The 26,920-nt window shown below is 40.4% G+C and overlaps 1 protein-coding gene across 4 annotated transcripts in view; it reads left to right on the top strand.

The window, feature by feature from the left end:
- LOC126457618 (phospholipid-transporting ATPase IF-like) overlaps positions 1 to 26,920 on the top strand; it is a 650,785-nt gene that overhangs the window by 622,017 nt on the left and 1,848 nt on the right. For all 4 annotated transcript variants that reach the window (XM_050094076.1, XM_050094075.1, XM_050094077.1 and 1 more), the window contains one exon: positions 9,296 to 9,399. In XM_050094076.1, coding sequence (XP_049950033.1) covers positions 9,296 to 9,379 — 84 coding nt within the window. In that variant the 3' untranslated portion in view covers positions 9,380 to 9,399. The remainder of the gene's footprint in view (positions 1 to 9,295; positions 9,400 to 26,920) is intronic.

Genomic DNA, 26,920 nt, shown 5'->3' with positions numbered 1-26,920 from the left:
ATATGTTAACATTAAATATAGATTTAAGTGTTAGGAACTCTTTCCTGAAAGTATTTGTGGGGAGCATGACCATGTATGGAAGTGAAACATGGATGGCAAACAGACAAGAAGAGAATAGAGGCTTCTGAAATATGGTGCAACAGAAGAATGTTGAAGATTACGTGGTTAGATTCTGTAAGTAATGAGGAGGTACTGAGTAGAATTGAGAAGAAAAACATTGTAGCTATTGTGGCAAATGTTCACCATCTCAATGTTGAATAATACTAACCACTGAGCATGGGTCATCCAACTCACATTTCTCCACTCATAACACATTGTGGGGCATACAGTCATGGAAAAAGGTCATGAAGGATGAGTCATGATACACAGGGTAGGAGTACATCATGAATCATAAGGCACCCTACCAGGTAACAGGCCAGACATCCAGTGAAGGTATTCTCATGAGAGGGTATTTAAATGGAATGAAACTGACAGTTAAAAGGTTGGCAGAAGAAAGTGGCATCCATCCAGAGTGTCATTTTCAGTTTTGCGTGTTATATGTTTGCTTAAATTCAAAGACAAGAACACGTATACAATATCGCAAAGCAGTTTATGTAGTAGGCAACTCTTTCTATCGGAACATATGGAACTGCTTGCTACCACAATGTGGTGTATCTGAAAACACGACGATTAGTATGATTGATAAATTTCAGGTTATTGCTTTCTTCAGTACAAGAGCCCTTAAAGTCTGTCATTGTCACTCATTGTAAACCACGCACGAACCTACTCTCACATCAAGTGCATCCACTTGCTGGCCTGCAGCACCCACGAGTAACTTTCATCAAGAAAACACAACAGCTCATGGCTACCAAAATGACATGAATAAAGTGTGATTAGGTGGTCCACAAGGTTGAGGCATCAGTCTGTTGAAAACATTTGGGACACCTACAAGCAACACTCGTGTGTTGTGTGTTGAGGATGCACGTTTGTGGTCATGATTCAGGAAGGCTCCCAAGTACTTCTCGTGGTTAACTGAGCCTTTATTATGACAATCAGGAGGTGCAGTTATCATTAGCCATAATGCCCCTGCATATTTTGTAATGTCATCTACCTACTTTCCGCTATTGTCTCAGACTTTTCTTATTTCTTGGACTAGAGCAAAAATAACTTTCTTAGTTATTGGACAAGTCAGTTGATATTTATGCAGGTAAAAGTTATTTCTATCCACACATATTTCAAATTTTAAATAATACACTACATGCATTTAACAATATTAGGAGAAGGATAGATTGCTACTCACCATAAAGTTGACCTGCTGCGTTTCTGAAAGGCACAATGAAAAGATTGTTACATATTTAGCTTTCAGCCAAAGCCTTCTTCACCGAATAAAACATACACACAAATTGACACAAGCAAGCACACCTCAACCACACATGACCACTACCACCACCAGCTCCAGCTGGAATTTGACTGACACATGAATACCAGTCTGGAGTGGTGCGAGGAAGGGGAGGGGGGGGGGGGGGGATAGTAGGGTGCAGGTGGGAGGAGAGATGAACGTTGTGTTGCAGGCGCTAGAGACTGCCAGGAGCAGCATTGGCAGGTACCCTGCTATCCCTTCCCCTCCAGATAGCTATTCACGCGACAGTCACAGTCCAGTCAGTATTGTAGTGGTAGCAGTCATGTGTGTGACATGTGCTTGCTTGTGTGAATGTGTGTGTGTTTTCTTTGATGAAGAAGGCTTTGGCCGAAATCTAAATGTGGAACAGTGTTTCTGTTGTGTCTGTCTACAACTCAACAGGCCACCTTTACAGTGAGTAGCAATCTGTACTTTTCCCAGTATTGTTGATATTTCAGTGTAGAGTTTAACATTGTGAAGTTTGTGACAGAGTTTAACTCCAATGTGGAAATAAGCTTTTTTTGCACATACTGATTGTAAGCTTTCCTTTTGGGACATATTGGAAAATCAGTTTTTATTTTGGTTTATCAAAAGCATACAGGGCCACTTTTATTCTTCTGTTAACATCTTTTCCTTTTAGCTAGTTGTCATCAATGGCTCCAAATACAAAATCGCATCAACTGTTTCTACACTGCAGTGCCAAAGAAACTGGTATACCCATGTGTATTCGAATACAGAGATATGTAAACAGGCAGAGTACAGCACTGCGGTACACCTGTATAAGACAACAAGTGTCTGGCACAGTTGTTAGATCAGTTACTGCTGCTACAATGGAAGGTTACCAAGATTTAAGTGAGTCTGAATGAGCGCACGAGCGATGGGACACAGCATCTCTGAGGTAATGATGAAGTGAGGATTTTCCAGTACGACCTTTTCACAAGTGTACCATGAATATAAGGAATCTGGTAAAGCATCAAATCTCCAACATTGCTGCAGCTGGAAAAAGATCCTGCAAGAAGGGGGCAATGACGACTGAAGAGAATCGTTCAATGTGACAGAAATGCACCCTTCCGGAAAATTGCTGCAGATTTCAATATAGCACGATCGACAAGTGTCAGTGTGCTAACCGTTCAATGAAACATCATTGATATGGGCTTTCACAGCCAAAGGCCCATTCGTGTATCCTTGATGATTGAGCAACATGAATCATAATGCCTCGCCTGGGTCTGTAAACACCGACATTGGACTGTTGATGACTGGAAGCGTGTTTCCTGGTTGGATGAGGCTTGTTTCAAATTGTATCAAGTGGATGGATGTGAGCGGGTATGGAGACAACCTCATAAATCCATGGACCATGCATGTCAGCAGAGGACTGTTCAAGCTGTTGGATGCTCTGTAATGGTGTGGAGCGTGTGCAGTTGGAGAGATATGGGATCCCTGATACGTATAGATACGACTCTGCAAGTGATGTGTATGTAAGCATCCTGTCTGATCACCTGCACGCATTCATGTCCATTGTGCATTCCGACGAACTTGGGCAATTCCATCAGGACAATGTGACACCCCACATTTCCAGAACTGCTACAGAGTAGGTCCAGGAACACTTTTACTAGTTTGAACACTTCCACTGGCCACCAAACTCCCAAGACATAAGCATTATTGAGCACATCTGGGATGCCTTGCAACATGCTGTTCAGAAGAGATCTCCACCTCCTTGTACTCTTACGGATTTATGGACAGCCCTGCAGGAGTCATGGTGTCAGTTTCCGCCAGCACTATTTCAGACATTAGTTGAGTTCTTGCCACATCGTACTGCTGCAGTTCTGCATGCCCACGGGGGCTCAACATGATATTAGGCTGGTGTACCAGTTTCTTTGGCTCTTCAGTGTATGACTGCATTGTTAATTAGTACTGTTTTCTTTTCAGTGTGTTGGTTATAAATTATTTTTTTCCTATTGTTAGTGAATTTCAAACCACCTTTAAAATTTATTCTCTTAAGGTCAACCATTATTGTTGAAGCTTATTTGCACTAGAGGAAAAGTGATATGGTTTAGGTATGATCTATCAACATGTATTCATTCTTTGTGCTCCCAGTTTAAGAATCTGAAAATACTGTAGGGTTGCTGAGGATAGTTTTCATACTATAGAGTCACCTTGTTTGACAACTCTTCTAATTCTGAAATTCTCAATGTACCTTTCTGTCAAAAGCTTATGGAAAATCTAAGAATACTAGGCGAAGCAGTAATGCATACTCACTACTGCATCATATAATTTTTTTCATGATTTGCAAATGGTCCTTTGTTCTTTATTCACTTCTAAAATCACATTGTTCCTTTGCTTCACTGAATCCATTATTTTTCCTGTAGTTGCAGGTAATGATTTGAGTGAATATTTTGTACATTACATAGAGGAGGCCTAGAGGACTACATCTTCAATCTTACACCTGCCTGCCCCTTTCTTGTGTAGAAGAATAGTTACAGTATTCAAATTCCAGGGAACTGCACTGATCCACAGGCATTCTGTTAGGAACTTTGTAATTTTCCATTGTATTACTATGCTTCTAACTTCCTTTCCTATTATAACATCTCACATCCAGGCACCATTTATTTCTTTATACTTCATAACATCATTTAACATTTCATCTGGAACATCATAATTTTCATTATTACTTATCTATATTTCTTAAATACCAATGAAACCTTTGAATGCTCATACAATTTTCCTTCTGTTATTAGTTATTGTGCCACCAGCCATTTTAATAGCTGAAATGTGCCATCATCCAAACATCAGCTTTTGTTTCATTTTCTTCACATCCTTAGTGTTTCTCTTATCAAATTTTCATTGTGTCTTCTCATACTGTCTTGAAGATATTTTTGAACAGTTTTGTGAAATTCAACAGATTCTATCACTGTTCAAAACTTGCACCATACCATTAAATACGTGCCTCATTCTATTTGTGTTTTCTTTTTTTCTGCTTTCTTCATCCATGTGACATCATTTGCTGATTGCATAAGTACCTTTGTTAAATAATTTCCACTTTCATCCCATTTTCTAAGATTATTTTAACCTGATATAGCTTCCCATTATAAAATAAACTTTGAAAATTTACATTTCTTACTTGTTGCCTGGTGAGTCTGATTCTGTATAGCTCCAAAATTATTATTTTCCCATCATCTTTTGAGTCTATATTCACTTGCATATGCATGAGTGCTTCAGGACTACCATATCTTGGACAGTTTCTTTCTTTATTATTTTTTTAAATAAGATATAAGCAATTCCATTTTTCGTTCCAGTTGGTTCGTAACAAAAACAGTTTGTCTGGTTCATTCTTGTAACCATGTTAAGGACAAATACTGTTGTGCTCCCCAACTTTTGTTAACATAGGATTATGTCATATATAGTGTAATATTTAAAGTTTCCCTCTGAAAAATGACATTTTAATTACTTTTATTGCAGTGAGATTTGCTGTCGTTTATCAAATTCTGTAATTATTCGTAGAAGTATTGTAACTGCTCTCAGGATGTGAGTGTGATTGCCAACATATGAATGCTCTCCATGGGACATTTTTTATTTTTTATTTATAAAGCTCCTGCTTGTTATTCGGTTTCTGATTGCTTTAGTACCTGTAACATTGTTTAATTTTCTGTTTACAGTAAAGCTTACACTTGATTTTTCTCCCTTCTCTGTTGCTCTGTAATGAAATCAGTCCACATTTTAAATCTATTGGGTCTTCATTTTCTTGCTATACTTCAGATAATACAATCTATTATTTCCCATTTGATTTTTATCTGTTTACCTCCCTATCAAACTCCTCTAACCTATCTTCAGACTCCTAAAGCTCTGCAATTTATTGTCCCTAAATAAAAAAATGAAGAAGTAATTGGATGGTTCAAATGGCTCTGAGCACTACGGGACTTACCATCTGAGGTCATCAGTCCCCTAGAACTTAGAACTACTTAAACCTAGCTAACCTAAGGACATCACACACATCCATGCCCGAGGCAGGATTCAAACCTGCGACCGTAGCAGTTGCGCAGTTCCGGACTGAAGTGCCTAGGACCGCTCGGCCACCGTGGCCGGCTAGAAGTAATTGGACTTCTAAAGTCATGTTATAGCCTATTAAGTGATAATTCATCTGGCAAGATGTGGATACAGAAATAGCTTACCACACCAGTTGGCCTCAAGACATTGCCTGAGTTATCTTGGTGCTATACCCTAATATTTTCCACCTGGACCAGGACAATGACATCACTGGAACTTCCATGTACTAAGCAGAGCATCTAACATCTCTTCTCATGGATCACTTATTGATCAAAGCACAAAGAGTCTGGTGAGATGTGTAAAAATTTATTCAGAAACAAGATGAAGTTGTCCGTAACTATTCACAGTGTGTTTATTAGGCATGGTCTTATTGGAGTGTTATGTCCTTGCCTTCCTCCAACCTTCGACCTGACCTAGCTAGCCAATTGTAAAGGTACATATCGTTAAAAGCACACTCTGGATTACTGTGGAACTGTGCACTATTCACATTATCAAACCTCTGTCAGGTAATATATGCGAGAGTTGAGGATATTCACAACTGTGAAACATAAGAGACATTATGTATGTAGTAATTGGTGGAATGGCCTTGTGAAATTATCAATCACACACTATAAGGTGGACAGTGAAGAATAAGTGTAACTGTTAATCAACACCCTGCTGTGGAAGTTTATTTACAATTTCTGCAGAAACCAAACTGCAGTCACTGGACATGAAAAGGAAGCAGTGACTGAAAAGGGAGCAAGAGAGGGTTGTAGCCTGCCCCCAATGTTATTTCAGTCTATACGGTGAGCAAGCTATAAACAAAACCAAGAAGAAATATGGAGTGCAAATTAAAGTTCAAGGATAAAAATTAAAAACTTTTGAGATTTGCCATGGACACTGTAAAGGTTCCGGAAGAGCAATTAAATGGAATGGATAGTGCCTTGAAAAGAGAATATAAGGTGAACATCAACAAAAGCAAAACAAGTTAACCAGTTTGTCGTTGTTGTTGTTGTTGTGGTCTTCAGTCCAGAGACTGGTTTGATGCAGCTCTCCATGCTACTCTATCCTGTGCAAGCTTCTTCATCTCCCAGTACCTACTGCAACCTACATCCTTCTGAATCTGCGTAGTGTATTCATCTCTTGGTCTCCCTCTACGATTTTTACGCTCCAGTACTAAGTTGGTGATCCCTTGATGCCTCAGAACATGTCCTACCAACCGATCCCTTCTTCTGGTCAAGTTGTGCCACAAACTCCTCTTCTCCCCAATTCTATTCAATACCTCCTCATTAGTTATGTGATCTACCCATCTAACTTTCAGCATTCTTCTATAGCACCACATTTCGAAAGCTTCTATTCTCTTCTTGTCCAAACTATTTATCGCCCATGTTTCACTTCCATACATGGCTACACTCCATACAAATACTTTCAGAAACGACTTCCTGACACTTAAATCCATACTTGATGTTAACAAATTTCTCTTCTTCAGAGACACTTTTGTTACCATTGCCAGTCTACATTTTATATCCTCTCTACTTCGACCATTCTCTGTTATTTTGCTTCACAAAAAGCAAAACTCAGCTACTACTTAAAGTGTCTCATTTCCTAATCTAACTCCCTGAGCATCACCTGATTAAATACAACTACATTCCATTATCCTCGTTTTGCTTTTGTTGGTGTTCATCTTATATCCTCCTTTCAAGACACTCTCCATTCCATTCAACTGCTCTTCCAGGTCCTTTGCCATCTCCGACAGAATTAAGTCATCAGCAAACCTCCAAGTTTTTATTTCTTCTCCATAGATTTTAATTGCTACTCCAAATTTTTCTTTTGTTTCCTTTACTGCTTGCTCAGTATATACATTGAATAACATCAGGTATAGGCTACAGCCCTGTCTCACTCCGTTCTGAACCACTGCTTCCCTTTTGTGCCACCTGGTTTCTGTACAAATTGTAAATAGCCTTTCGCTCCCTGTATTTGACCTCTGTCACCTTCAGAACTTGAAATAGAGTATTCCAGTCAACATTGTCAAAAGCTTTCTCTAAGGAGGTTTGCCTTTCCTTAATCTACCTTCTAAAATAAATCGTATAGTCAGTATTGCCTCGCATGTTCCAACATTTCTAAGGAATCCATTTGTCTGTAAAGAATTCATGTTAATATTTTGCAACCAATACATATTAAACTAATAGTTCGGTAATTTTCAGACCTGTCAACACCTGCTTTCTTTGGGATTGGAATTAATATATTCTTCTTGAAGTCTGAGGGTATTTCGTCTGTCTTATACGTCTTGCTCACCAGAAGGTAGAGTTTTATGATGGCTGGCTCTCCCAAGGCTATCCGTAGTTCTACTGGAATGCTGTCTACCTCTGGGACCTTGTTTCGACTTAGGTCTTTCAGTGCTCTGTCAAACTCTTCACACAGTACCGTATCTCCCATTTCATCTTCAACTATGTCCTCTTCCATTTGCATAATGTTGCCCTCAAGTAAATTGTCCTTGTATAGACCCTCTATACACTCCTTCCACCTTTCTGCCTTCCCCTCCTTGCGTAGAACTGGTTTTCCATCTGAGCTCTTGATATTTATACAAGTGGTTCTCTTTTCTCCAAAGGTCTCTCTAATTTTCCTTTAGGCAGTATCTATCATACCTTAGTGATGTATGTGCTTCATGCAAAATTCCACCAGGTGTCTTCCTCTTTCATTCCTTACCCCCATTCCATATTCACCTACAATTTTCCTTCCCTTCCTTTTCCCAGTATTGAATTCCAGTCCCCCATGACTATTAAATTTTCATCTCTCTTCATGTTATGTTGAAGTAATTAGAGCAGAAAAAGAGATACTAAAAGTAGTAGATGAAATTGGCTTTAGGTAGCAGAACAACTGATGAGGCCAAAGTAAAGAGAATACAAAATTCATGCTAGCTATAGCATGAAAAATATTTCTGAAATTAAGAATTTGTTAACATCTAATATGAATTCAAGTATTAGAAAGTGGAAAGGATATTGTTATTATTATTATTATTATTATTGATATTATTGTTAACATTGTTGTTATTCCACCCAGGATGTTCCAAATATCAGCAAGTATTTGTCTGGAATGTAACACTGTGTGGAGGTGACATAGGAATGATAAGCAATTCAGACAAGAGATGTCTGCAAGTAGTGCAATGCAGTGCAATAGAAAAATGGCTCTGAGCACTATGGGACTTAACATCTGTGGTCATCAGTCCCCTAGAACTTAGAACTACTTAAACTTAACTAACCTAAAGACATCACACACATCCATGCCCGAGGCAGGATTCAAAGCTGCGACCGTAGCAGTCGCGCGGTTCCGGACTGAAGCGCCTAGAACCGCTTTGCCACCGCAGCCGGCAGTGCAAGATAAGAATAATACTGTAGATTAGACAGGTAATAGGAAGGTGTCAATAGCACACATCCTAAGACATTAAGGAATTGTCAATTTGTTTATGGCAGTAAATCGAAGGAGGTAAAAATTGTGATGAAAACAGGAAGTAAGTTCAAAAGGCTGCAGTTTGTAATTATTAATTGTAGGTGATGAGGCTTGCATAGGGTATAGCAGTATGGAGAACTGCATCAAACCAATCATCGAACTGAAGCCAACAGCAACAACAACATCGATTTATTGCTCACAAGCCTGTGTTCATTTACATCTTTTGCAAGATTCTATAGAAATTATGTCATTTATTTTGGTCAGTAAAGGCCTGAAAAATTCCTCAGTTTCTTTGATCATAATCCTACAATTATTCATAACTTCAAACATATCCAAGTTTGTTTTTATTTGACATTATTCTCACCAGTCAATCAAGCATACTATATCAAATAAAATGTCAAAAGCTTAAAAGATCATTTTCTGTTTCAACCTTTTTATTTTTAATTTTAGGAGCGAAGTCAAACTGCAATGCAGTATTTCAATCCTAGAAGAAAAAGAACCAATTTAAATGATACTGTAGTTACAAGATGTTGAGGACATGGAACTGCTGTAAGGTGAGTTGAGTGTTCTCCCTCCAACATATATTCACATTTGTTATGGTAACCGAGTTACACAGCAGCCAATGTAATTTCATTTTGGCAGATTCCATACTGTGTCAGAGTTCCCTCCCCACTATTTATTCAGATGTTCTTTCCTCTGATCTCCATTTTATTAGCAGCTTCTCTTTTGAGAGAAAGTTTACTAATGATAGGAGATCTTTTGGAAGAAAACTATATACACACATTTTATTTTAACCCTTATTTTTGTATTTGTAAGAGTAATATAGCAATCACCTACACTGTTTATGATTATTATGCTTCTGTTGGCACCTTTTCACCTCCTGCTAAATGGTCACTTAGTGCAGCAAAAGAGAAATAACGCTAGTTGCAAAAATGTGTTTCTTCACTATCCTTTCATCATGTAACCCAACATCAAACACTTACTCCAACTTGCACCGCACTTAAGAGCAGTACTGCTTCCTTCTTTTGAAGCTTTCTTATTGGAGTATTCACTGGCCTATGTATTAACACAATTTCATTTTATTATAAAATATATGCATTAAATCATATTTTGATTACATACGGTATCAGGCCACATATTATTTATATTCATTACTCAAAAATAATGTGGGTCTGTGTTGGTAATTTTTCTTCTTCTTCATCTTGGAACCCATAAAGCTTAAGCCAAAAGAGTGGTAGTAGACAAAATAGTGATAGAAGACATATTCATACCATATGTGCAAGTTGACTGTAGTTAATATTACCACTTTTAAGTGAAGACTTTTATTAACTTCTGTTTAGAATGATTGTACCCATCTATACATACTGTTATGTGTATCTATGTTCTTTTATGTAACGAACTGGTTTTTTCTTCCAAACCTAATTGCATTTGTTTCTTGCTGCTACAAAAATACTATATTAACAAGAAGGGGCACATTATTTTTAGAATTAAACAACTTATATAGTTGACAAATATTCAAAAAGCATCTAAAAGTACCTTACTGTGCATCACTTATCTGTAATGTTGCTCAGATGAAAATTGTTACACTGCACATTTAACAGTAAATAATGTCCAAAGAATTTTAATACAAAATTTGTAACAGTAAAAGGTAAGGTAACATACAATGGCAACTGAAATGTGACACTCCTTTTTCTGTGACTGATATATGCACCGAGAAGAAAAGCTGCGATATAGTAGTGGGTGAAGTTATGAGTGAATGAAAAATAAGTTTTTCGATGACTGTGCATGGTACCAATGTTCTAAAACTCAACGCATGAAAAGACAAGTTTTTAGATGGTCATATCTCGCGTTCTATTGATCACAGTGATAAGTGAGGCAAGTGTTCTGGATAGCCCTTGACCTAGCGACCATTTGTATGCCTGCTGGAATAATGGACATACTGTAGTTATCCTTCAGTACAGAGTCCAAATTTAAAGTTCACACATTTCCTCCCAGCCCAGGCCAACTGAACAAATCGGTTGATTCTTTTGCATTACGTGTGGTCTAGGGTGGGCTTAGATGACATAAAAGCACCATTTATTCATGGGCGGTTTGATAATAAAGCTCTGGAAATCCGTGACTTTTTTGGTACCAAAAGTACCACTTGTGGGGATAGCCATTTCTGTACTTTCTATCCACGGCAAAACGTCGACATTTTTACCAAATATCCCTAAGATGACATTCTCAGGCTTTGAAACTTTTTTTTGATATCATTATCCATTACCGATATCCAGAGGTTGAAAGTTACGTAATTTATGCATTAATACCTGGCCTGAGGCTTAAATGTAGTTTTAACTGATGTGGTGAACACGTTGGTGAGGGTTCTGGGTCATTCTGAGGTCACCAAACTATGTTTTTATCACCTTTTTTCATCAATACCACTTTATGAAGTGCTGTCTCTGTATAACAAGCACTTCACACATATACAGACTGTCTTGAACTGGAAATTATTCGATGGTGCACCTGGCGGCATAAGCATCTTAAAAAAATTATTTGTCAAATGAAATTCTTCATACTTACTAGTCAAATGCCACATCTTTTGGTATACTTTAGCTGTAGCCTAAAAATATTTTGCTTCTTTATGTAAAGTAGGGTAAAATGAACTTGCATTGGATACGAGACAAATTTTTGTTAACATTACATTATCCGTACTTATTTGTTGTTTCTGTGCATGTATCAAACTGCACTACTGGCCATTAAAACTGCTACATCAGGAAGAAATGCAGATGATAAACGGGTATTCATTGGACAAATATATTATACTAAAACTGACATGTGATTATATTTTCACGCAATTTGTGTGCATAGATCCTGAGAAATCAGTACCCAGAACAACCACCTCTGGCCGTAATAACGCCCTTGATACGCCTGGGCATTGAGTCAAACAGAGCTTGGATGGCATGCCCAGGTACAGCTGCCCATGCAGCTTCAACACGATACCCTAGTTCATCACGAGTAGTGACTGGCGTATTGTGACGAGCCAGTTGCTCGGCCACCATTGACCAGATGTTTACAATTGGTGAGGGATCTGGAGAATGTGCTGGTCAGAGCAGCAGTCGAACATTTTCTGTATCCAGAAAGGCCCGTACAGGACCTGCAACATGTGGTCGTGCATTATGCTGCTGAAATGTAGGGTTTCGCAGGGATCGAATGAAGGGTAGAGCCACGGATCGTAACACATCTGAATTGTAACATCCACTGTTCAGAGTGCCGTCAATGCAAACAAGAGGTGACCAAGACGCGTAACCAATGGCACCCCATACCATCAAGCCAGGTGATACACCAGTATGGCAATGACGAATACACGCTTCCTATGTGCGTTCACCACAATGTCGGCAAACACGGATGCGACCATCATGATGCTGTAAACAGATCCTGGATTCATCCGAAAAAATGACGTTTTGCCATTTGTGCACCCAGGTTCGTCGTTGAGTACACCATCGCTGGTGCTCCTGTCTGTGATGCTGCATCAAGGGTAACCGCAGCCATGGTCTCCAAGCTGATAGTCCTTGCTGCTGCAAACGTCATCGAACTGTTTGTGCAGATGGTTGTTGTCGTGCAAACATCCCCATCTGTTGACTCAGGGATCGAGACTGGTTGCACGATCCATTACAGCCATGTGGATAAGATGCCTGTCATCTCGACTGCTAGTGATACGAGGCCGTTGGGATCCAGCACGGCGTTCCGTATTACCCTCCTGAACCCACCGATTGCATATTCTGCTAACAGTCATTGGATCTCGACCAACTCGAGCAGCAATGTCGCAATACGATAAACCACAATCACAATAGGCTACAATCCGACGTTTATCAAAGTCGGAAACGTGATGGTACGCATTTCTCCTCCTTGCACAAGGCATCCCAACAACGTCTCACCAGGCAACACCGGTCAACTGCTGTTTTTGTATGAGAAATCGGTTGGAAACATTCCTCATGTCAGCATGGCATCTTCATGGTGTAGCAATTTTAATGGCCAGTAGTGATAGAAACAAACTGTCATAACTACATTGACCTACAAAATCCATTTTATATAAGCAGCAAACACTGCTGTAAGAAGGCAAAGAAGGGAACCAGCCTGAAAATGCTACTGTCAGAGTACAAAAAAAGTTGAATATGCTCCTTCTTAAAAGGCTCTGACAGAAAAGTGGGGAACAGCTGCCTCAATCTTCATCCCACCTTCTTCAGAAAAAATTTTGACACACAAACATATTCACACTTTTTTGTGCTGAAATACAGCAGCAGAGAGACAGTGATGTTGGAAGAGAGAGGAGACAGTGATGATGGGAGACAGAAAGTGCAGTGAAAGAGAGGTGAATGAAGGCAATAGCAATGGGAACCAAGGACAGAGGAGACAGTGATGATGTTGATTAGTTTGAGAGAGTGGCAGCAAAAGAGAAGAGTGTACAATCTAATGAAAGAGGGTGATGAGTGGAGACCTTACATACACTTGGGAGGGGGGTATGGACAACATAATGAGAAAAAACTAGTAGTGGTATGCATTTGAGCTGTCCACCAAAAGACCTTATGAAGTAGGAAACACACAACCTGATTCCCACAGTGGCTAGATACAGCAGTCGTGTGTGTGAGTTGTGCTTGTGTGACTGTATGTGTGTTTTCTACTTCAGAAAGTCTTTTTACCAAAAACTTAAATGTATAGCAGTATTTTTGTTGTGCCTACCTGCAACTCAGCATCTCCTTTATTTGCTGAGTAGCAATCTATCCTTCTCATAATATTGTTGAAAGTACAAAATATTGAGGGGAAGCAGCTAATTAAAGAAAAGAAAGTGATGGACAAAACATATTAACATAAAATAAATAGAAAATAATGATGGAAGTGGAAGGGAGAGGGAGAATAGGAATTAGAAGGTGGTGGCCAATGAGAGGAACAACTAGGACAGGTGATGTCATGTGGGTGGTTGGAATCAGGGCATATGGTGCAATACGAAGTTAAATATAAAAAGTTCTGAGAAACTAGCAATAAATTTTATTCATTTTATGGTTAAGTAGGTAAGAAGGTACAGTCAATCCTCTTGCTGACACTATGGTATTCTCACTGACAGTCTACTTCTTGTCATGCAGGCTTGCTGTATTACATGTCAGCTAATACAAAATGCATTATTACAGGCTCCATATCTTTGCACTGTTGTGTATCTGTATAATTTAAGATGGAAATATTCAGTACATAATTGTGGTACAATAATTCTTACATCATAGATAAATAAACAAATCAACCTAAAACACAAGAAAATACATCGAAAACTTTATTGAAATTATCAATCAAGAAAACAGATAGACACAAAATATTATGAAGCAACCAGAGATTATACAAGACCACTAACAATATCACATAACAAGTTATTTGTAGTACAGCCAACAATAATTACTCCAAGGACACTAACAGAGTGTAATTAAGAGAAAGGGACAGAATCCCAATAATATATGGATGTCAAAACCATCTGACATATGTAACAAATTTTATAATAAATCTAAAAACAAAGATGATGTAACTTACCAAACGAAAGTGCTGGCAGGTCGATAGACACACAAACAAACACAAACATCCACACAAAATTCAAGCTTTCGCAACAAACGGTTGCTTCATCAGGAAAGAGGGAAGGAGAGGGAAAGATGAAAGGATGTGGGTTATAAGGGAGAGGGTAAGGAGTCATTCCAATCCCGGGAGCGGAAAGACTTACCTTAGGGGGAAAAAAAGGACAGGTATATACTCGCGCACACACACTCACATATCCATCCGCACACACACAGACACAAGCAGACATTTGTAAAGGCAAAGAGTTTGGGCAGAGATGTCAGTCGAGGCGGAAGTACAGAGGCAAAGATGTTCTTGAAAGACAGGTGAGGTATGAGCGGCGGCAAATTGAAATTAGAAATTAGCAGAGATTGAGGCCTGGTGGATAACGAGAAGAGAGGATATACTAAAGGGCAAGTTCCCATCTCCGGAGTTCTGGCAGGTTGGTGTTAGTGGGAAGTATCCAGATAACCCGGATGGTGTAACACTGTGCCAAGATGTGCTGGGCGTGCACCAAGACATGTTTGGCCACAGGGTGATCCTCATTACCAACAAACACTGTCTGCCTGTGTCCATTCATGTGAATGGACAGTTTGTTGCTGGTCATTCCCACATAGAAAGCTTCACAGTGTAGGCAGGTCAGTTGGTAAATCACGTGGGTGCTTTCACACGTGGCTCTGCCTTTGCTCGTGTACACCTTCCGGGTTACATGACTGGAGTAGGTGGTGGTGGGAGGGCGCATGGGACGGGTTTTACACCGGGGGCGGTTACAAGGGTAGGAGCCAGAGGGTAGGGAAGGTGGTTTGGGGATTTCATAGGGATGAACTAAGAGGTTACGAAGGTTAGGTGGACGGCGGAAACACACTCTTGGTGGAGTGGGGAGGATTTCGTGAAGGATGGATCTCATTTCAGGGCAGGATTTGAGGAAGTCGTATCCCTGCTGGAGAGCCACATTCAGAGTCTGATCCAGTCCCGGAAAGTATCCTGTCACAAGTGCGGAACTTTTGGGGTTCTTCTGTGGGAGGTTCTGGGTTTGAGGAGATGAGGAAGTGGCTCTGGTTATTTGCTTCTGTACCAGGTCGGGAGGGTAGTTGCGGGATGCAAATGCTGTTTTCAGGTTGTTGGTGTAATGGTTCAGGGATTTTGGACTGGAGCAGATTCGTTTGCCATGAAGACCTAGGCTGTAGGGAAGGGACCGTTTGATGTGGAATGGGTGGCAGTTGTCATAATGGAGGTACTGTTGCTTGTTGGTGGGTTTGATGTGGACGGACGTGTGAAGCTGGGCATTGGACAGGTGGGGGTCAACGTCAAGGAAAGTGCCATTGGATTTGGAGTAGGACCAGGTGAATCTGATGGAACCAAAGGAGTTGAGGTTGGAGAGGAAATTCTGGAGTTCTTCTTCACTGTGAGTCCAGATCATGAAAATGTCATCAATAAGTCTGTACCAAACTTTGGGTTGGCAGGCCTGGGTAACCAAGAAGGCTTCCTCTAAGTGACCCATGAATAGGTTGGCGTACGAGGGGGCCATCCTGGTACCCATGGCTGTTCCCTTTAATTGTTGGTATGTCTGGCCTTCGAAAGTGAAGAAGTTGTGGGACAGGATGAAGCTGGCTAAGGTAGTGAGGAAAGAGGTTTTAGGTAGGGTGGCAGGTGATCGGCGTGAAAGGAAGTGCTCCATCGCAGCGAGGCCCTGGATGTGCAGAATATTTGTGTATAAGGAAGTGGCATCAGTGGTTACAAGGATGGTTTTCGGGGATAACAGATTGGTTAAGGATTCCAGGCGTTCGAGAAAGTGGTTGGTGTCTTTGATGAAGGATGGGAGACTGCATGTAATGGGTTGAAGGTGTTGATCTACGTAGGCAGAGATACATTCTGTGGGGGCTTGGTAACCAGCAGTGATATTTCCATCAGTCCCTATACCAGTTCCGAACTGAACAATCCACTCCCCTCACCCACCTAATCCTTCACCTACACATCAACTCAGCCAATGAACACACCCGTCAACTCCTATCCTTAATAAAAGTCCTCAGTCTTTCCTCTCCCACATCCACACCAGCTGTTCAGAGCATCCTCCTACAGGCCAACCGCAAATTAGAACAGCATGCCACCCTCCACCTCAAAAAACTATCCAATCTCCTGATTTCCCACCTCTGGAAAGGCAACTCACTCACCCTTCACAACCTTTCCAGCAAACCTCAACCTCCTCTCATTGCACACCAACCCAGTCTCTCCCATATACTCAATCTCCCACTTCCAGCTCCACTCCCCCCAAAACCTCAAAATTCCAATCAACACAATCTGGAACCACAACACCCTAATTCAGTAGTTAACCTTTCCTCCAAACCTCTCTCCCAATCCGAAACCTCTGTCCATACAAAGGCCTCACCTTCAGCCCCACTCCCAGATTCAACCAAACAGCCCTTGTCAAAGATTTACTGTCCTACACCCACTCTCTGCTGGAAATATCACTTTTCCACGAAGAAAAATGATCCTAATCCTACTCCTAATGATCCAACTCCCCAAGACACTATCCAAATTGAATCCTGCCTGGAACAGTTCCGTCCTCCATCACAGCAGGACCCACCTCCTCTTCCCCAAAATCACCCTCTCCAAACTTTCCAGGAATTTCTGACTTCCAGCCTTGCCTCTCAATCCTTCTTAAAAAACCTTAATCCTACTCCCAACATCACCACTGCTGAAGCCCAGGCTGTCCGTGATGTGAAGGCTGACCGATCCATCGTTATTCTTCCGGCGGACAAGGAATCCACAACCGTGGTACTTGATCGTCGGGAGTATGTGGCTGAGGGACTGCGTCAGCTTTCAGACAACACTACATACAAAGTTTTCCAAGGTAATCCCATTCCTGATGTCCAGGCAGAGCTTCAAGGAATCCTCAGAACCTTAGGCCCCCTACAAAACCTTTCACCTGACTCCATCAACCTCCTGACCCCACCAACACCCCGCACCCCTACCTTCTACCGTCTTCCTAAAATTCACAAACCCAATCATCCCGGCCGTCCCATTGTAGCTAGTTACCAAGCCCCCACAGAACGTATCTCTGCCTACGTAGATCAACACCTTCAACCCATTACATGCAGTCCCCCATCCTTCATCAAAGACACCAACCACTTTCTCGAACACCTGGAATCCTTACCCAGTCTGTTGCCCCCGAAAACCATCCTTGTAATCATTGATGCCACTTCCTTATACACAAATATTCCGCACGTCCAGGGCCTCGCTGCGATGGAGCACTTCCTTTCACGCCGATCACCTGCCACCCTACCTAAAACCTCTTTCCTCATTACCTTAGCCAGCTTCATCCTGTCCCACAACTTCTTCACTTTCGAAGGCCAGACATACCAACAATTAAAGGGAACAGCCATGAGTACCAGGATGGCCACCTCGTACGCCAACCTATTCAAGGGGCGCTTAGAGGAAGCCTTCTTGGTTACCCAGGCCTGCCAACCCAAAGTTTGGTACAGACTTATTGATGACATTTTCATGATCTGGACTCACAGTGAAGAAGAACTCCAGAATTTCCTCTCCAACCTCAACTCCTTTGGTTCCATCAGATTCACCTGGTCCTACTCCAAATCCCATGCCACTTTCCTTGACGTTGACCTCCACCTGTCCAATGCCCAGCTTCACACGTCCGTCCACATTAAACCCACCAACAAGCAACAGTACCTCCATTATGACAGCTGACACCCATTCCACATCAAACGGTCCCTTCCCTACATCCTAGGTCTTCGTGGAAAAAGAATCTGCTCCAGTCCGGAATCCCTGAACCATTACACCAACAACCTGAAAACAGCATTTGCATCCCGCAACTACCCTCCCGACCTGGTACAGAAGCAAATAACCAGAGCCTCTTCCTCATCTCCTCAAACCCAGAACCTCCCACAGAAGAAACCCAAAAGTGCCCCACTTGTGACAGGATACTTTCCGGGACTGGATCAGACTCTGAATGTGGCTCTCCAGCAGGGATACGCCTTCCTCAAATCCTGCCCTGAAATGAGATCCATCCTTCATGAAATCCTCCCCACTCCACCAAGAGTGTCTTTCCGCCGTCCACCTAACCTTCGTAACCTCTTAGTTCATCCCTATGAAATCCCCAAACCACCTTCCCTACCCTCTGGCTCCTACCCTTGTAACTGCCCCCAGTGTAAACCCTGTCCCATGCACCCTCCCACCACCACCTACTCCAGTCCTGTAACCCGGAAGGTGTACACGATCAAAGGCAGAGCCACGTGTGAAAGCACCCACGTGATTTACCAACTGACCTGCCTACACTGTGAAGCTTCCTATGTGGGAATGACCAGCAACAAACTGTCCATGCGCATGAATGGACACAGGCAGACAGTGTTTGTTGGTAATGAGGATCACCCTGTGGCTAAACATGTCTTGGTGCACGGCCAGCACATCTTGGCACAGTGTTACACCGTCCGGGTTATCTGGATACTTCCCACTAACACCAACCTGCCAGAACTCCAGAGATGGGAACTTGCCCTTCAGTATATCCTCTCTTCTCGTTATCCGCCAGGCCTCAATCTCTGCTAATTTCTAATTTCAATTTGCCGCCGCTCATACCTCACCTGTCTTTCAAGAACATCTTTGCCTCTGTACTTCTGCCTCGACTGACATCTCTGCCTAAACTCTTTGCCTTTACAAATGTCTGCTTGTGTCTGTGTATGTGCGGATGGATGCGTGTGTGTGTGTGTGTGTGTGTGTGTGTGTGTGCGTGCGAGTGTATACCTGTCCTTTTTTCCCCCTAAGGTAAGTCTTTCTGCTCCCGGGATTGGAATGACTCCTTACCCTCTCCCTTAAAACCCACATCCTTTCGTCTTTCCCTCTCCTTCCCTCTTTCCTGATGAAGCAACCGTTTGTTGCGAAAGCTTGAATTTTGTGTGGATGTTTGTGTTTGTTTGTGTGTGTGCTGCCAGCACTTTCGTTTGGTAAGTCACATCATCTTTGTTTTTAGATATATTTTTCCCACATGGAATGTTTCCCTCTATTATATTCAGATTTTATAATAATGTTTTCTAGTTAATATTTACCAAGAATGTTGGAAATATTGTGCCAAAATTATGCACTATTCACTTACAGATGCCCTGACAATGGTTATTTGCAGAAGTAGGGCTTATTGTAACAAATAAAGCAATCTGACTTAGCAGTCTTTTTGGAATCATAATTGCTTTATTATGTTATGAGTAGCTGGCCCCACTGTACCAAATATGACACTCAAAAATTTATCATGTGATTTGAAAATTCTGTTGTAAAGTTGTCACATTCTTTGATTATTCAAAACAAAGCACATTCAGAAGCTGTGAACACAATCATATTAAAACAATCGGCATTATTGCTTTGAGGAGTCTGATTTATTACTATGAATGAAAAAATTTGACGTACGAGGGACTTTCAATAAGTAATGCAAAACATGCGGTATTTCATGTGAGATGTCATGGATTATCCACACTTGAACCCTTACAGTTTCATGAACTCCTGATATGTAGCACTGCTATATGTGCCTTCAAAATGGCATCTGTAATGGAGGTGCTTTCCAAGCTGAGAACTGTCATTGAGTTTCTTTTACCAGAAAACCAGAGCATTACAGATATTCATAGGTGCTTGCAGAATGTCTAGGGAGACCTGGCAATGAACAAAAGCATGGTGAGTTGTTTGGTGATGATGACTAGATGCCTCATTTGTATCATCGCAACAAGGTCACATTGACCAGTCAGATCTCCTGCCTGCTAACCAGCCACACATAGCTGTGACTCCTGCAATGTTGAAATGTGCAAACACACTCATTCAACGTGGCTGGCGGAACACAATCAAACACCTCGCCGCGCAACTGGACCTCTCTGTTGGTAGGACTGACATATTCGTCCACCAGTTGTGGTACTCAAAGGTGTGTGCCTGCTGGGTTCTTTGCTGCCTAACAGAAGACCATAAAGAGCAATGAAAACGCATATGTATGGAGTTGCTTGCACGCTATAACTGACTGTGACAATCTTTTGTCAAACATTATCACAGGCAATGAAACATTGGTCCATCGCTTCAAACTGAAACAAAAAAGGCAATCCATGGAGTGATGCCACATCACCTCTTCTCCGACGAAAAAGGTCAAAGCTGCATCCTCAGTAAATTCGCGTTTTTTCTGTTTGATGTACTCTCTCATGATGCAACAATCAAATCTGAAGTGTATTGTACTACCCTCAGGAAACTGAAGAAATGAGTTCAGTGTATTCATCACTTCAAAACTGCAAACGAACTTCTCATTCTCCATGACAACGCAAGGCCTCACACAAGTCTGCACACCCATGAGGAGCTCACAAAACTTCATTGGACTGTTCTTCCTGACCCAACATACAGTCCAGATCACGCACCTTCCATCTGTTTGGCCCGATGAAGGATGCACTCCACAGGAAGCAGTTCGTAGAGGATGGATAAGTTACTGATGCAGTAAACGTTTCTGACATCACCCAGAAGAGGGCTACCATGCAGACATACAGGGCCTCTGCGTAACGTGGCATAGGGCCACTGTATTGAATGGAAATATGTTGAAAAATAGGGTTTTGCAGCCAAAAAAGTGAGGAATAAGAAGAAGCATTTTCAGGAAAAAAAAGTGTTGCCTTACTTATTGAAAGCCCCTAATATTTTGCCACATAATTACACCATAAACAGCCCTTCTAGTCAGTCCAATAAATGTGTACACAAGTGACCAATTCTGAAGTCCTTATTGAATCACCAGATATACGGCATTTCGAAACTAACTTTACTATTAATGAAGCAGGTCTTACTTTGATAAGAGCCAGAGTAGGTAATGGTAAGAGGATGTTTTGTACCAGTAGTAATCATGAGGAAAGAACAGTATAGCAAAGAAATGGTTGGAAAAGAATGTGGTATCTGAACAGAAAATGTGTGGGCATTTCATTGTTCTATTTTACTGTCTGTTTATGGTGTATCTCTGCTTTTATTTTCAATCTGGTCTTCATTTATTCCTGACATGTTAATTGGCAATGTTGTTAACTTTTTGGGTTTTCAAATACCATCTATAACTAGCATTTCAGTGCTGATTTTACCATCATGTCCTATTGCATCTTGATTTGTGGGCTGAGCAATTTCCCTATTTAATGAGTAATGTATCCTCCAAGTCCACCCTCTCTTTTTTCTGGATAAAATTTTATTTTTTGAAAAACTTGACAAAATGTTACGTGTTTCATTTTTGAGGTAAATTTTGCAATAGCAATATTACTGCTTTAGCTCCCCAGCTCTTGTGAGTGTCTGGATGACTACTATGAAAATAAACTGATGGTCCATAATAAATAATTTTTCAGGTTAAGTAACTGTGGCAATATTAAGTAATGTCTAAATCACATTTCATTTTTTCCAAAAGAACTTTGCTGCTCATGTAGAGCTGCAATTTGAAAACTGTGGTTGTAATACATATGCACAATAAGTTTAAGACCATGAGTAGTTTTGGCTTGCAAGTGACTCTCTTTAATATATGAGAGGATGTGAGGGAGAGAAAGGAGGGGGGGGGGGAGAGGAGAGAAATAGGCATATAGCACATACATTGTTAGGTATTGATTTATGTTTTATTTGTCTTGCCGCCTCTGTAATGTTACGAGCCATTTCGCATGACCTTGACTTTGTTCACTGATAAACGTGTCAGTGCCATCCTATATTTTTATTTCAGTTTTCCAATTACATGCCACTACAGTTCATCATACAAACACAAAGTACCACACACTTCGATTTATTTTAATGAAATACAGCAGCAGTCTAATGCAGCTGATTAGTACCTCTGGGTTACAGAAGTTTTAAAAGCCTAATATCCAAACATGAATTGAAGGATAGCAATGCCAAATGCCCTGTCTCACGTCTCTCGAAAGCATTTATCACCTACTATTTTATATTAAGATACACACAGGCTTTATTTTACTAAATTTTCAGCTGTGTATGATTTGCATTTTGCTCCTTAAATTAAACTGTGTGAAGTGAAGGATTAAGGAAAAGAAACTAGGCCACTTCTGCAACTAGCAGTCTCAAAAGACACCTCAGCTATTATTTTAACTTTATTACACTGGTGTTAATTTCTAATTCACTGTTAGAAATGTAGAGCAGACTCCCCTGTACTACACTAGTTATTTCAGACTGATTTGTTCTTACGATTCATTTATCAATTACTGAAGATTTTGCAATTTAGTGTTATTAATCTTAATTGCCTGGAGATGATTCCTAAATCGGCTTTCTCCAGTACATAAACAAATCCTTTAAGTATAACTTTTGTTGCGAGAGTGTAAGACCCAATAAATGAAATTTGTTCCCTGTTCTAGGTGTAGATAACGAATAGTCAAGCTCCAAAAATGTCAATTCCCTCACTTTCCCTGCATTAGTCTGAATCAGTAATGTATGTTTCATAAGCACAGGAATCATGCACACAAATTAGTAAATGCTATACTACTCAACTTTAAGTGGATCCCATTACAAAGCATCGTGCATCAAAAAAGCAGCAACTTCCAGCACGATTGGCCAGATTTTCATTACGGCTCAGTAATTATGCACACTAAACAGGAATGATAAAGTGCTGAACAGAACTGATTACTCTGAATGTTACTTTGTGAGTTTTCACTACAATCATCATCTCCAGAACTCCTCTAGTGGCAGTGCTGTCTTTGTTATGAAAAATTTTACAGTTTTCAATCTTCATATCAGATATTTCCTGTTCTTGCTAAACAATTACCCTTTCGCCAAGTCTTAAACAGTGGAGAACTTAACAGGTGATAACTTATTCTGAAGTATTTGCCTGGTTCCATCTATCTTCCAATTCAGCTTACATTATTCACTTTTGTTTAAGTCTGTGGAGTTCCCATCATGTCTTTGACATGTGGAGCAGTTTCTTCACAGCCACCAAACATACCCACCCTTCAAACCCTCCTGCTTCTAATCCAACCACATAAACAACAACTACTAAAGATCTGCCTCATGCACAACCATCTGCTTTGCCCAGTGATAGCCATACCTTCATGTAATCAAAGCAGTTTATTAGAGATAGTACCACTATCAGGCTCACAGTCGCATGCATGAGCCATTACGTAATCTGTCAACCTTGCTACAACTCCTGTGTAACATAATGTAAGAGTAGCACCACAAGCCATTGCCCATTTGCATGAAATGCTCACTGCCAAAGTCATAGTCAAGATCAATCTCTGCTACCCACAGCACCACAAAATTACCAAACGTAGTTGCTGCTCCAAGAATTCTGCAATCGGTACATTATAGTGCCACTTATTATCAAATACAGCGTAATTATAGACATGATATGCTGTTTGCCATTATGATTTCACAATAGTTCTGTGCACTGTCAGAAAACAAAGCAAAACATTTACTACAAACTGCAAAAAATTATTGGACGTAGCACCAAAATAGATGAGCACCGCACATTTTTAACACGTACTATAAATAATCTAAAAGCAGCAGTGGATTCACCCCAACTAATAATTAAAATATTTTCTACACCAGTAAATAAAAAAGCTAAAAAGCCTAAGACTCTCCCAAAGTAATTTCATCTAATCATTTCATTCACCATTATGAATGACCTACACTAAAATTGTCTTTTGCATTATGTCCTCTGCAACAGAGTTCATGTTTATCTGTCTTATGGTGTGTGATGTGAGATTGTCCTGACATTCTATTGGATGGGTCCATTCCAAGGACAAAAAGCTTAATAAAAATTGACAAAAGTATTAACAATATCCTTAACAGCAAAAAAAAAAAAAAACTGCCAGCTTCTGCAGGGTCTTCAGAGGCAACTTGAAAATGCCACCTACTGAAAATCACTATCTCTCAGCAATGAGCGCGTTGGAAATTTGCACATATCACTTAACAGTTTCACAGTTTTGCTTACCGTTCAGTTTTCTGCAAATGAATAAAACACAAAAAATTTCCATCTGCCAAAAAGAAAACAGTACTAATAACCCAATATAAATATGGAATAAAAGGATGCAATTGTAATAACTTACTCTTTGTAAAATAAGCCAAAAGCAAAAATACACATACTAAGGGTTCAGGAGTGTTGGTGTTCAAATCTTCTCGATTTAGTTTTTGCCAGAGTCTCCCTCAGTACCCGAATGGTCAGTGCGACTGTCAAGTTCGATTCCCAGTACTGCCATGGATTATTCATTAATGGGAGTACTGGAACTGGGTCCATTCAGCTTACTGATGCCAGCTGAGGAGCTACTGAAATGAGAAATAGGAGCTTCGAGGTCTGGAAAGCTGGTGACTGAGAGTGTCATACTGATCTCATAACCTCCATATCATGTCCAAAAGGCACAATTGGCAGAGGATGACATTGCAACTGGTTGGCATCTCATGGGTCTCTGGGCCTCACCACAGTTTTTAGTTATTAGTTCGCCCTCTCCAACTACTGCCAGTTCCTTGAACAAGACCGTAAATAAATACTTTATCCATATTTCTGCAGCTTTGTTGTCAATGGCTCTTTATCAGTGGAATGTTAACCTCTTATTCTTCCTAATTCAAAGAGAGTAAATTGGCATCTCATACTTTTCTTTTCATCTCATTCACACATTAGGGCATGCCTCTCTTGGTTCTGGACTTGGTATGACTCGTCATATATGTCAATGTTAGAACTTTTAGTTCATAAATCGTAATGTTTCACTAAAGTATATCACCACTCTCTTCATTTTGCCAAGCCTGTTGCCTGCAACTGCTACTGACTAAGTTGCACATTCCAAAACAATTTTGCTTTAATTTTAACTGCCAAACTGTTCCTAAGACAATTTGCAAGTTTTCATTGTCTGTATCCTATAATCAAAATAAGTATTAATATCAATCATCCTTCAGCCATGGTGCTAAGCCATGAGGCCTTGTAATAGTGCTCTCATTCTGTCTGTATTAACTGGCAGAACAAACTGGTTGCCTGGCCAGAGTGGCTGGCAGCACTGATGTTTAGCCCAAGAAGCAGGGAAGAGATGTAGAATAGTGTATGCTCAATTATTTTACTATTGAAGCTCTGTCACACACTTACACATCTGGTGGGTACTCATTTAGAACGAAAACAGAACGTACAGTATTTCTCATCTTAGCTCCTCACGACACTTCGCTGGCAGTATCCATACAACTACCTTCCACAGTGATGTCGCTATTTTTCACAGCTTTGTTAGTTGATTTGTTGTCTGCTGTTTCAGTCATGATTGATAATGCCAGTTGATTCTATTATATTTTCAGTTTCTTCGTCCGTCAAAGTCTCTCTTCCCCAGTAGTTGTCATACACTTTCTGGAAGTCTTCTAATGTCACAAAAGCAATATTTAATGTCACTGCAGCAAAAGCAAACTGGCCACATAGTCTAATGTTAATGCTTTTTGCTAGTAATGTACAGGGCCTGGATTTGATTTCTGATTACCACAAAAAATTTTTGTGGTGGAAAGGTTTAGAAGGAGGTTATCTCAGCCTTGTGAGGGCAACATAAAATCTACTTTAATATAAAAGCACCGAAGTTGAAAAAAACATTAAAGTAGCGTTATGCCGAAAGAGTGAGACGCTTAATGTTGTATTACAATTTCGGATATTATTTGTTGCAAGACTCCAGACCAGTTCTACAGGATTTAGGACTAGGTAGTATGGAGGCAGTAGGCACGAAACAGGTTTCTTGCAAGATTTTGTCGGCAGAATAAAGAGGCAAATTTTGGTGCTCCTTAACTGTCAAAAGTTTGGCTTTACTTCTCTCTTTGTATTTTTAATTCTGTTCTGTCCATTTCTACATGATAGTGTGAAGTTTTTGTATTATAGTCATAGAGGAGAAATGACCACAAAATAAAATTCTGCATTCACAGTAATGAATCATTACCTGGCACTGTAGTTTCACAATGCGTCCTGGGCACTATCACTATGCACAAATAAGTAAATCACAACTGGACTGCGTAATGCTGATGCTTAATTTTTTATCAAAAAAATTAATGTATTGTGCTCTTTTTGCAAGTATGTTGCCTCATCTGCATTTAATTACCGACTCATGCAAGTGCCCTTTAAAATAATATCCCGTACAAGGAACAGTTTTCTCAGAGTTTCTTTGCTAGCCTCGAAGTTCAGTTCTGAAGTTTTTTCAAAGACAGTTTTCTTTGTATTGTTCAAAATATTATAGAATTTGCTGTGTAATAATACATTTATCTATAAACTGTGTCATTTCATTTGTTCTGCTTTGGGGCAGGCACATGAATCCTGCTCCACTCCACGTAATGTCCCTCGTTGCAAGATTTGCGTACCATTAACTTACTGGACATTTGCTTGTCATCATTTTCTTGTACCTTCCATCGCCATCCTTGTATTGTTCATTACCTCATATTTCTCATTTTTATAGTCAGCAGAATTAGTGGTTAAGCAAGTTACCACAGCTTTACGTAAAGGCATTTTCTGCAATCCACTTTTTCTGATCTCTTCTCATGCTCATCCTACAAGGTGACAATGTGTCCTACTTGGCACTG

The sequence above is a fragment of the Schistocerca serialis genome, chromosome 2 (assembly GCF_023864345.2).
Source record: "Schistocerca serialis cubense isolate TAMUIC-IGC-003099 chromosome 2, iqSchSeri2.2, whole genome shotgun sequence".
NCBI lineage: Eukaryota > Metazoa > Arthropoda > Insecta > Orthoptera > Acrididae > Schistocerca > Schistocerca serialis.
Note: the sequence above shows the minus strand (reverse complement) of the source record. Positions and strands in the feature narration are given on the sequence as shown.